At 39.0% G+C, this 11,772-nt stretch overlaps 1 protein-coding gene across 1 annotated transcript; it reads right to left on the bottom strand.

The window, feature by feature from the left end:
• Window positions 1-1,107: 1,107 nt before the first annotated feature.
• Window positions 1,108-11,474, bottom strand: LOC104404442 (tyrosine-protein kinase RYK). The gene is made up of 6 exons (XM_010012871.1): window positions 11,405-11,474; window positions 8,963-9,095; window positions 7,357-7,466; window positions 4,307-4,466; window positions 2,653-2,789; window positions 1,108-1,826 (listed from the first exon to the last, which is right to left on the bottom strand). Exons 1-6 carry the CDS (start codon window positions 11,446-11,448, stop codon window positions 1,715-1,717), a joined length of 696 nt encoding a protein of 231 aa, XP_010011173.1. The 5' UTR covers window positions 11,449-11,474; the 3' UTR covers window positions 1,108-1,714.
• Window positions 11,475-11,772: the final 298 nt, after the last annotated feature.

Genomic DNA, 11,772 nt, shown 5'->3' with positions numbered 1-11,772 from the left:
TTTTGAGGGACACTCCCTTTTAGCTTAGCAATGCAAAGGGGCAGACTGTAAGACTGAGAAGAGCCCATGCAAAGTTCTGCCTCACAGGACACTCATTAGAACGTATTCTTTCTTTCATCCAGGTTCAGAACTCGGGAAAGGAAAAAACCCTCTGCACATCTGCATGACACAGCCAAATCCAGCTGCTTGTACTTGCAGACCAAAGTCTCCTAAAATGCTACAACTGCTACGGAGCCTGTCAGGGCAATGCTCCCAACCATGCAGTTGCACAAACACTTGAGGTTACGGGTGCTTTACTCTGAAGCTGGAGTGAGACAAAAGGCAATTTTTCCTGTTTCACATTGTGCTAAAGCTCAACCTGCCTCATGCCACCTTGTAGAGGATACAGCCTACAGTTCATTTGGAACACTAAGTTATTCTACAAATATCTTTGTTAGTTACACATATATATAGATATATATACAAAATAAAGTTCCTGAGCCTGAATCAATGGCTCAACACACATTTTCCCCGAAATAACTCATTCACTCCTATGAAGTAATGTTCAACTCAAAATAACCCAGGGTGGAAGGGATATTTGGATTGAAGAAGGCAGCAGGACAATATACTAAGTTTCAGGGACTAGGTTCTGCAGGGAGGGAGGCAGGAAATCCACCTTGACTTCATGCCAACTCCAGTGCAACCACCACCACCACCACACCACTCTGCACATTCAATACATGGGGCAATGTGAGGGACCAATCTTTCACATTAGATGTAATAGAAAAACATTCTTTACTCTGCAAGTGTCTTTACAAATATATATTTATATATTTAAGCCCATTTCAGGCCATAAAAGCCCATAAAAAACAATCAGTACCTTTTTGAACAAGAGAAACTCCGATTCAGAAGTCTGAGGTGAAAGACTCCCACAAAAGGGCTGCTTTGGCGCTTCTCTGAAGGCCTCTATTTAGCACATAAAATCATCTTAAAAAAAAAAAAATCACATCAGCCTTTTATCTGAAAGGAGGGGCACCATTTTTACACCTCCTTTACTGCTCTTTGTATGAGGTAAACTGGAATCACTTTTACATGATCACTTACTGCTTTAAAAAGGAGATATTGTATCCTGAAGACCAGCTTTTCCAAAAAGCATTTGTGAATGGGTTAACAAAGTAAGATGCCGCTTGTGGATCCAACCACAATGTGCTGTTGTCTCAAAATAGAAGAAGTTGATACTAAAAAGCTATTCCAGATACATACAAGTACAAACACTAGAGCTGGTCAGAAAGATTCAGTTTCAACAGTTTTAAGAAGCAGGGAATGTTTTCTGCAGTGTGGCTTTTGCATCGATTTCCCGTGCCTCGCTTTTCTGCCTGTTCAATACCCTTCAAAAAATAATCACGTCTGTTGTAAGAGTGCAAAGTCCATCCCAATCTTGTGTTTAAGTTCACTATCACTACACTTTAAAAATCCTGATGGCAAATAAAATGGTGTCAATTTAACTTAGCAAAATTGATATCTAGAAAATATTCAACATCAAGAGGTCTTACAAAAAAAAAAAAAACAACTTCAGACTACTAAGGCATTCTAAGGCACAGTGTTTTGGAAGAAGTGCTTTCTCCCTTTAGTGTTGCTTTATACACATCCCGTGTGTGAGTCCGAGTGATGCACGGAGCTGCAGATGTATGCCATGCCTTCTCCCAGTCAGTGAATTGAATCTTCTTCTGTAGTTTCAGACGTAGGCTCCCAATGCTGCATGAAATTCAGTTAGACATTGCACCAGCTGCTGAAACTTGGGTCTTTCTTCAGGGTCTAGGGCCCAACAGCAGGCCATCACAGCAAACCTGCAAGGCAAAGACAAATGGAAGTTGTGAAAATGTAAGCCAGGTGACCACCATCTCAACCTGAAAGTGAAAAAACAGTATTTGCCACTGGAAAACCTGCTGAATGGAGAGAGAAAAGGAACTTGTATCTTCTGATACACGATGCTGAACAACTGCTTCAGAAAAAAAAGACACCTGGAATAATCAATAAACATGCCGTGACTGGAAGCACATGGATAGTATACAAGTCAGAGGCACCCCATGAGAAAGCAATACGTAGTTTACGGAAAATTGCTCAACTATTGCAAAAGCAAAGTTTGCAAGTGTTTCTGTGGTAGGTTTACAGGAAGGGGATTTGGAAGAACACGCAAGGCAGAAGGTAGTGCCTGTGCACCTGCATTCTCCTATACCATTATGATTATGAAAAAACACTCCAAGCACTGCCATTTAACACCAATAAACACAGTACTTCTCCATAGTCCTGCTGACAGAGCAGAGATTCCCTCTACCTACACACCTAGCAGCCTCCTACACTGCAGTCCTGAAAACCCCTGCCCCTTTGCCTCCCTCCTCCCATCCTGCTGATCAACCTCATTTCTCCCATGATCACAATAAGTAAAAGAGTTGGGTCAGGATTAAATGAAACTCAACACCACCAACAAAAAGCATTTAATTTTAGCCTGAGTTTCTTGGCGTATGCCATACAAATACTTGCACAAGGGTTTGTGTAAAAGGCACAATAAACAGGCAGGGGAAGAAGAACTTGGCTCTGTCATCGATAAGGCTGGCTTTACATGCCAATTACAAAATAGACTTTTTATCTTCATTCCAAAAAACATGCACTTACAGTTCATCAGGGCAGTTGATGGGCTGAGCTATTCGATAGCCGTCCTTTAAATAAGCAGCCATCTCAAATGGGTCAATATCAACATATGGAGTCTGTCCTAAAGTCATCAGCTCCCACAGCGTTACTCCAAAGGCCCACTAAAAAGAAATAGCGTGAAGCATTAACAGAACATGCCAACTTTTGGTGTTCTACCAGAAACAGTCATAAATAAAACTAGAGAAATCAAGAAAGCTTTACATAAATGCTGTATGTATACACACAAGTTCAACATGACCATACATTGTCTTGACTGGGGACAATTAAGAATCACAGAACAGATGTTAAGTCAAATCTTAGTGCCCTTAAATCTAAATGCAAAAAATAAACCCCCCCCCAAAAAAAACAACAACAAAAAAAAAAGTTTGCTGCATTTTTTCAGTATGACATTTCAGAAAACTTAACAAATCTAAGGAACATGAAACATTAAACCATAGTTTTGAAAAACAATTTTATATTACATTTTACCTCTTCAAAATAGTACAGAAAATTCCTCAACAAAGGTCTGTGGAATTCAAAGATTCAGAAGAGCAGACTGAATGAAACCTTAATTTTTTTTTAAATCAGTCATCTGTATATTTTGAGTACAGGCTCAGAAGTCAGACTGATGAGAAAAAGATTTCATCTAAGTAAACATGACAGCTGGATCAGCATTCAACACATTCAACTGGCAACACTTGTCAAAAGGAGCTTAAGGTGATGAAAAATCAACCAATCAATTCACATGCAAGCACAGTACAAGTAAAATGATTTACTAGCTGGTATCAAGAGACCCAAGTGAACAAAACATAAGTGGTGCAGTCTCCAGATTTTCTCATAGCAATTCCATAAGTAGCTTAAAAAAAAAAAAAAAAAAAAAAAAAAAAAAAAAAAGGCATGAAGAGACACACAGCTTCATTTCCAACAGAGCAAAAAAACACTGAACTAAAATTCAACAGGAATCATGTTTTGTTTTTCTATGCTCTGACTGACTGATATAAATGCTGGCAGACGAGGAACACATTAGGAATGTTCGAAGCCAGCAAAACCATTTTGAAGAAATTCATCCAAAAAGCAAGACTACAACACGTGCCAATTGCATCTTAATGGACATCATCTAACTTGTTTGTAACAGATTTCATTACCAAGGATTGCAGAATCACAGAATGGTTTGAGTTGGAAGAGACCTTAAAGCTCATCTAGTTCCAACCCCCTGCCATGGGCAGGGACGCCTTGTTAGCATGAGTATAGCCACCAGGTCAAGGGAAGCAATTCTTCATTTCTTTATCTGTGAGACCACAGCTGAAATACTCTGTTGTGGACTCTAGATCACATTAATTCAAATAGCAGACAAGTCCCAATACAGGCTACTCACTGCCTTTCCTGCTAATGCTACCAAGAAGAAGAGAGTGCAAGGGACACTTTTGCCATGCAAGAAGGGCCTGCTTGACCTTTGAATTATCTGCTATGAGACGCAAATGTAGGAAGCAGGTGTATAGATGCCGTTCTGGGCAAATCACTGTTACCAATTCAGTGCAGCTGAAAAAGGGGAAAAAATGTCAGAAAATATATTTACAAAATGTAAAAGAGAGCAAAACACCCCAACCAAATAAACAAAAATAAGCCCCCAAACACTTACCACATCACTAGCACTGGAAAATTCATTGTTAACCAGGCTTTCGAGAGCCATCCATCGAACTGGCCTGTTTTCATTATCTCCCAGGCAATGGTAGTCCATAGGAAATAGGTCTCGAGAGAGAGCATTGTCTGTAATCTTAACCTGAAGTGCATCATCAATGCTAATTTAAAAGAAAAGAAGCACTTAGCAAACTTGGCATTAGTTTCACAGAATATATTTATGCTCAACCTTCTGTTTCAGACTTGAGATTTAATTGGGGAATGCTAATCACACTATCAACATTTCAAAGGACTAGCATTCTTCTAGATCAAGACACACTTACTCTACGACAATCAAACATTATCAAAGAACATATTTATTCTGCATTAACAGATAAGCAGTAGAAAAATCAGCAGTCTTAGATGAAATAAAATCCAAACATTTACAAGTGAAAAAAAAAAAACCCAACCCAAAAACCTAACACCCACAGTTAAAGCAAACAAACAACTCCCTTAAATTATTCCTGATCCCTTGGAAATCCTCTTTCAAGTCAATTAAATTTCAGCTATAGTACCTCTGTACCAATATTAAGCCAAAGATTTAAGTAAAGCAAGATCTAGTAGTACCTTGGTAAAGCAACTGATATTATTTGTGGCCTAAAAGCTTGTCTCTAAGCCAGCAATCTGGTAAGATGTTATTTATTCCCCTCTACTTGAGATACCCATTCTGTTGTCAGAATTAGGATACTGGCTAAGGGAAACTTACTTAATCAACAAAAGATAACTTGAAAAAAGCACATGGAGCCTACTGATTCCCCCCCACGCCGAGATGTTAATTCATATTCTTTTGAACTTAAAATGCATAGTAAAGTTCACGTTGTCATAAACAGCTGACTTCAGGCTATGGGCAAGGTGTTGGCTGTACTGTCTTATGACAAAAATATAGAAATAACATGGGGTTAGAGGGATTGTAACAAGATGGCATTTGCTGTCTGTTCATCTTGACAATTATTTCTTTATTTTTATAAGCAAAGTTTAAAAAGAAGTTTTAGCAAGAGTGACCCTGACAACCCTTGAGGGGCTAGGCAGGGAAGTCAGGTCAAATTTCAGGAAAGGACCTAGCCTGGTGTGGGGACCTGACTCATATTTTACTGTTAATTGCTGAGACAGATGTGCAGAGCTCTGTAACAGACACCAGCATCATGGCCCCAAGGCAGACCACACTCTAGAAGTGCATGTTGTCCATGAAAAGTGTGAAGGCAGAAGCTGGGCTTCCAATTCAAGGGCTATGTGGGAACAATCAGAGCAAACCCCCAGTAAAAAGGGGTACCAATAAGGTGGTCCAGCAACTATGCCGTGAAGATATGGGAGGGACCGAGGACCTGAGTATCCACGAAGGTATTCCCAAGGGTGTACTGGAAAACATATTGGCAAGTAAGGAAGAACACGTTCACGTAGGTGGCAGAAAGTTGAAAGATATGGAAGCCAAAGAGCAGGAACTCAGAGAGTAACCCAGTCACTCCTTTCCAGGCAACTGAGAAACCTGAAGATTCGGGAGTGTGCTTCAGTCTTTACACCCTTGCACTGGCAGAAGACAGGGCCTGAGAAAAGCCTGTAGGTACTGCTAAGGCAAAAAGCCTCTCAGATTACATGTGATACATGCCCCAAGGTCGTAAAGAAAATGGGGGCAGCAATTCTGAAAAGCTAACTAGTTTATCAGTAATATTTTCATAAAACAGATGCAAGATGAATCAAGATGACCAGACCATGAGGTACTTTATTTTCTTCCAAAAATAACTGGAGTATTGTAACTGAAGTAATACAGGATGTGAATTCATCCCATGTGATCCAGTGATCATAAAATTATAGAATGGTTTGGGTTGGAAGGAACCTTGAAGATCATCCAGTTCCAACCCCTCCTGCCATGGGCAGGGACACCTTCCACTAGAGCAGGTTGCTCTAAGCCCCTGTGTCCAACCTGGCCTTGAACACTGCCAAGGATGAGGCAGCCACAGCTTCTCTGGGCAACCTGTTCCAATGTCAATTCAATGACATACTGTTTCATAAATGAAATTGTTTATGGTAAAGCAGAGCTAATCAAATCTCAAAATCACCTCTAATAGGCGATTCCAGGTTAAAGATTTTATACTCATCAGTAGTTCAGTTCCCTCATTAGAAGGTACACCACTGACAATTTGTATGCAGCTGTAGGGTATAACCCTGAGGTTGCTTCTTTCTTCTTTTCTTTCATTACTAGTTCATTAACAGACCAGTGTGTGGCCAGGGGAAAGGGAGGTGTCTTTAATTCTGAAAAGTAACTGTGTTACTTGAAATTATTTTATTTGAAGATATCATAAAACTAAGCTCAGAGACTAACTGCCCCCTGTGAAGTTTAGGCAGAACCCTAACTGATTTTCTGTTTCCCCTTATTAGGTATTAAAGCAGATGGACAATGAGCACAGTTGGCAGTCTCCAAGTGACTGAAACACCTCAATCTCTACATTTTGAGGGCATATTCCAGTCAGAAGATGGTCCCAAAACCTATCTTGGCATGTCATTCCTACCATTATGAAGCACATTCATATCTATTCATCATTTGACAACTAAGAAATCTACAAATTATCAAAGCTATTAAGCCATTTTTAAGAAAAAAAAAATAATGAAGAAAAGCAACTTCATACAAAAATCTCTCCATTGATAAACTGCCAAAGATATTCCAAGTTTTTAATAAAGCTTAAGGGGAGCTTTAATATTTTTCACGTCTTTGAAAAAGTGATAGACAAAACCTAGCAAAAGTATTTAAGATGAGAATGTTCTGCTTCCTTGAAAACCACAATTTCTTGTTCACCTCATGTTTAGAGGAAAATGACTTCACTGTCAAAACTATTGACCCAAAAGCTGGAAAACCTAAGCAGTTGCATATTGTGAAACAGAGATCAGGCCAATTGAAGAAAGCCATCATAGAATGGTTTGCATTGGAAAGGATCTTAAAAGGTCTAACCCCCCTGCCATGGGCTTTAGCTCCTGACATAACATTCTCTGTGCAATGACTCTACCTTGTTGAGTACTTACACACAGTTTCTAGCAGCCAGGTCTTTGTGAATGACCTCCCGTCTGGCCAAGTAACTCATTCCACAGGCAATCTGAATAGCCATATGTACAAGATCCTGCTGGGATATTGCCTGCAAGAGCAGAGAACAATCATCATTGCAAACTTGTAAGGCCAGTGCCCATGAGGTGTTTTTGTCATATTCTAGTGACCCTGACCTTTCCCCTCACCTTTACCAGAGCACAAGCAGCAGTCAGTATCTACTGCTGAAAATTAGTATCAAAAGCTGTTGCCCCATCTACTTTTACAACTTCACAGTCCTACATAAATTAAACCCTTACACGTATTTACTCCTTGGACTTCCTTTTCCATTTCTAGAGTTTTGGAAACTTTGGTATGCAGATGGACACACTGAGGTTGTAAGACTGGGATCAAAATGAACCAAATGCTAAATTAAAACAGTAATAAGCTGGCTTCTTCATTAACAGTTTAAGAACAGTAGACGTATTATTGCTGAAAACTCAAGAGTGTCAGTATTTGTAGAAAAGTTTCATCTTAAAATAAGACACCAAATGTCCCATTTTTTTTGATAGTTAAGTACAGCCATACCTACTTACTAAAAGACAACTCCTGTTTGACACAATACAGATTCTAAATACAATTTCTGCTGAAATCCTTGGAAAGGGGTATTAGTGCATTGTATAGAGATTTATAACTTGGATTAAGCAGCAACACATGTAAAATCCAAGTTGAAAAAATCTAGCAGTTTATCACACTTTGCAGATTAACTGAGGTAGGTGGCCCTTGCTAGTTTGAAATCTGGTACATAACAGGGACAAATGCTGACCTCAGGAAGTGAGATTTCATTTTGTGCTTAACTTAGTCTAAAGACAGAAGCCAACCAAGGTGAAGTTGAAGAAAAAACAAGATAATCCTAACAAGAGGGATCACACATATACACATACATCACTAAATGCTTATTCAGATTATTAAAAATAAGCAAAATGTTTTCATCTAAGAATATTTTCTCACTTCTTATGAAACGTATTCAACAGGTTCGACTGAAATACAGTAAAATTATAAATGCTGAAGAGCACACACAGCAGTAAAACCAGCAGATTGCTTCCTTTAGCATGTAGTTAAATCCAATTATTTTACTTATTAACAAACCTACAGCAGCACAGAAGTGCTTTATGCTTACTATGAAATTAAGAACTACAGTAATTAAAGGGATAATGCATTAATTATAACAAAAATAAAATCAGTTAATCTGGCATTTCCCCGTACACAATTTCCCCCTGGGCATTCTAACTTAAACCCACAACCAAATACATCTTTAAAATTTTTTTTAAGATGTGTTGATACATCAGGCACTACCCTAACCCAAGTTTAACTCAGCTTCATGCTCTCTGAACATCCATAATAAAGACAGCCGAGAATGTTTTCCTTGTATAAATCAAGACAAACACTTGCTGGGGAAGCTGCTTGCCAGTTCTCTCATTGTCGCCAGTTCTCTCATTGTCACCAGCTAATAGGGGAATACCACAACTATTTATTTTAAGGCACATACACAGATGACAAACCAAGTCCAAGTTTAACAGGCAAGAAGATACACATTTCAGAGCGTACCTGAGGATTGTTGGCCTCTACCAGCTTGCACTGTCTCAAGAATAGTTTAAGGTTCCCCCAGTTCATGTATGGCAGCAGCACCATTGGTTTCTCTCCCTCTTCTATACAGACATGAGTGATAGGCAGCAGATTCCTGGAAGACAGGCAGAGAAATTCCCAAGTTTATAGAACTGATATTTGAGAAAAATCTTCTTGATCCCTGAACACAGTAAGTAAAACCAATTCAATACTGAAGAAAAGCATTTAATCTTGCATTATGAGCTGCAGAGCACAAGCTCTGCAGATATCTGAAGCCCTCGATAATTTATTTGATGAGATTATGAGTATTTTCCCATTATGAAGAACTCTCCAAAAGTCTTCACTTGGTCCAAAAGGACTGAAATAAATTTCTGTTAATACAGGTTATAGTTTATATTAAGCAGCAATATATCCTCAGCTTGGAAGTCTAAATGCAACTGCAGATACAAGACTATATAGCTCCATTACAGTGGTTTAAAAAAGAAGAAAATAAACCCACCATGTCTGATCCACCTCAAAATGCCAGGTAATTTCAGTTTTCAATCAACTAAACATTAAACTGCACTCTAAATGCAGAAGTATCTCAGGAGTTTTATCATGGGTGTTAGTTACATAATAATGGAATCACTTAGCTTCGAAAAGACAAGATCATCCAGTAAATCTAATGCTGACATGTCCACCACTAAAGCACTTTAAAGCACTCCTTCTGGCTCAGACAACTCCCATGCTGCATCGTTTCTGAATAGCTTACTACAGTTTCAACATACCAGTTGGTAGAAACTTGAAACAAACCATATATAGTTTCAATTTTCCACAAAAGGTTTTTTAAAAAAAGCTGTATCTTCTCCTGAAAACATATTAGTAAGTCTCCAAAAATTATTTTTCAAAGGGAATTTGGAAATTTCCTGTTCTTACTTGAAGATGTCTGACAGTCAGGTGTCACACCCATGAGCTCTACATACCATCTATCTTTGATCAAGATAAAGGTCCCAGCTCTATAGGCAGTGTACAGAAGAAAAGCTTTTTGGACTTTTTAAAGAGTTGGGCTTGTAAAAGGGAGAATAGGAGCTGATTCTGAATTACAAGAGGGGGGGTGTGTTTTATTATGTTTTAATATTAAGTATGCTTCCCCAAGAACCTGCTACTCCTCTCAACACAATCCTGATTTTAGGCAAGGCCTTAACAAGAACAACTCTTAGAAAAGCAACGTCTACATGCACTATAGAACTAATCATTGTGCATGAGCTATTCTTATTTCCTTCACATTACCAGTTAAAAAAAAAAAAAAAAAAAAAAATCAATTAACAGTCCAAGGACTTGACAATGAGTGCAGGTTTCTTCTTACCTGCACCCTTGCCGATTTCAGCCCTTAATCCAAGCTGCAAAACTGCCCCTAACTCAAGCTGTTTGAGGCATTAATTTAAAAAACTTAAGTCATCACCCCCTAAAACCCACGTCATTAGTTTTTCCAGAGTCAGTGCTGTTACAATGCCATACTAGGACAACACGCGTGCCAGAGTCCGAGAAAGACTTTCCATGTGTCCAGGAGGGCCAGTACCTAATCACAGTACTTCTCTGTGTCATGCAGAAAATTATGAACAATACAAAACAGTCCTGTAAACTAGCTGAACTGACAATCAACCTGCACATCTACTTACCCTCATTATAGACTGGTTTAGGTTGGAAGGGACTTTAAAGCTCATCCAGTTCCAACCCACTGCCATGGGCAGGGACACCTTCCACTAGAGCAGGTTGCCCCAAGCCCCTGTGTCCAACCTGGTCTTGAAGACTGCCAAGAATGGGGCAGCCACAACTTCTCCGGGCACCCTGTGCCCGTGTCTCACCACCCTCACAGGGAAGAACTTCTTCCTAATATCTAATCTAACTCTACCCTCTGTCACTTTAAAGTCATTCCCCACTGTCCAGTCACTAGAGACCCTTGTCAAAAGCCCCTCTCCTTGTTTCTTGTTGGCCTCTTTAGGTATTGAAAGGTATCATCATGAAGATCCACCACTTTTAACAACAAGTCTGTGCAAGAACCAGGAGAAACCAACACATGCCTGGAGCACCTTTTCCTGTAAAAACCTAAAGATATATAAAAGGAGTGTCAACCCATAATGTACTGAGAGGTTTGAAACACCAAAGACTTTCCCCATTTCTCCATACACTGCTACAGACCACACAGCTAAGAAAAAAAGCTTATAAGCACTCTTTGCAGTAAGAAGCATACCTAGAATTCAGTATTTTAAAGTGACACAAATATAGTTTTAGCTCTTTATGGCTTAAAAATTTCAAACATACAAAACGTTGCTGAACTCTGAAAAAAGAAAAAAAAAAAGTGTTTCCTTTCCCTTAGGGAACTTTAAGCAGAAGTATTTTCAGCTCACATGGATACAGTTTTACTTATAAACACTAATAGCTTACCTGTGATGAAGTCCTCTGAGTTTACAGCTTTCAGTCAGCATCATTGTCACCTGTACCTCTGAGGCTTGATCTAACAAACAGAAATAAAAACAAAGGAACCACAGATATAATTTTGGAAACAAAACAACATACTAATATTTGGTCCAGATTTACAAGTCAGTTGAGGTCATTTGAGCACAAACAGAACTTGTTTGCCTACTTTTGTAAAATAGAATTAAAAAAAAAAAAAAAAAAAAAAAACAAATGAGCAAGCCAAGTTCTAGGGCATATTTCTGCTTAAACAAATGGGGTAGAGCCGAAAAAGGAAATCAAACACTCCAGGTGCTGACAGATTGTATTTTTGCCGCTTCCTGACAGCTTCTGGGCAG

Source organism: Nestor notabilis, unplaced genomic scaffold (assembly GCF_000696875.1).
Source record: "Nestor notabilis isolate BGI_N333 unplaced genomic scaffold, ASM69687v1 scaffold5554, whole genome shotgun sequence".
NCBI lineage: Eukaryota > Metazoa > Chordata > Aves > Psittaciformes > Psittacidae > Nestor > Nestor notabilis.
Note: the sequence above shows the minus strand (reverse complement) of the source record. Positions and strands in the feature narration are given on the sequence as shown.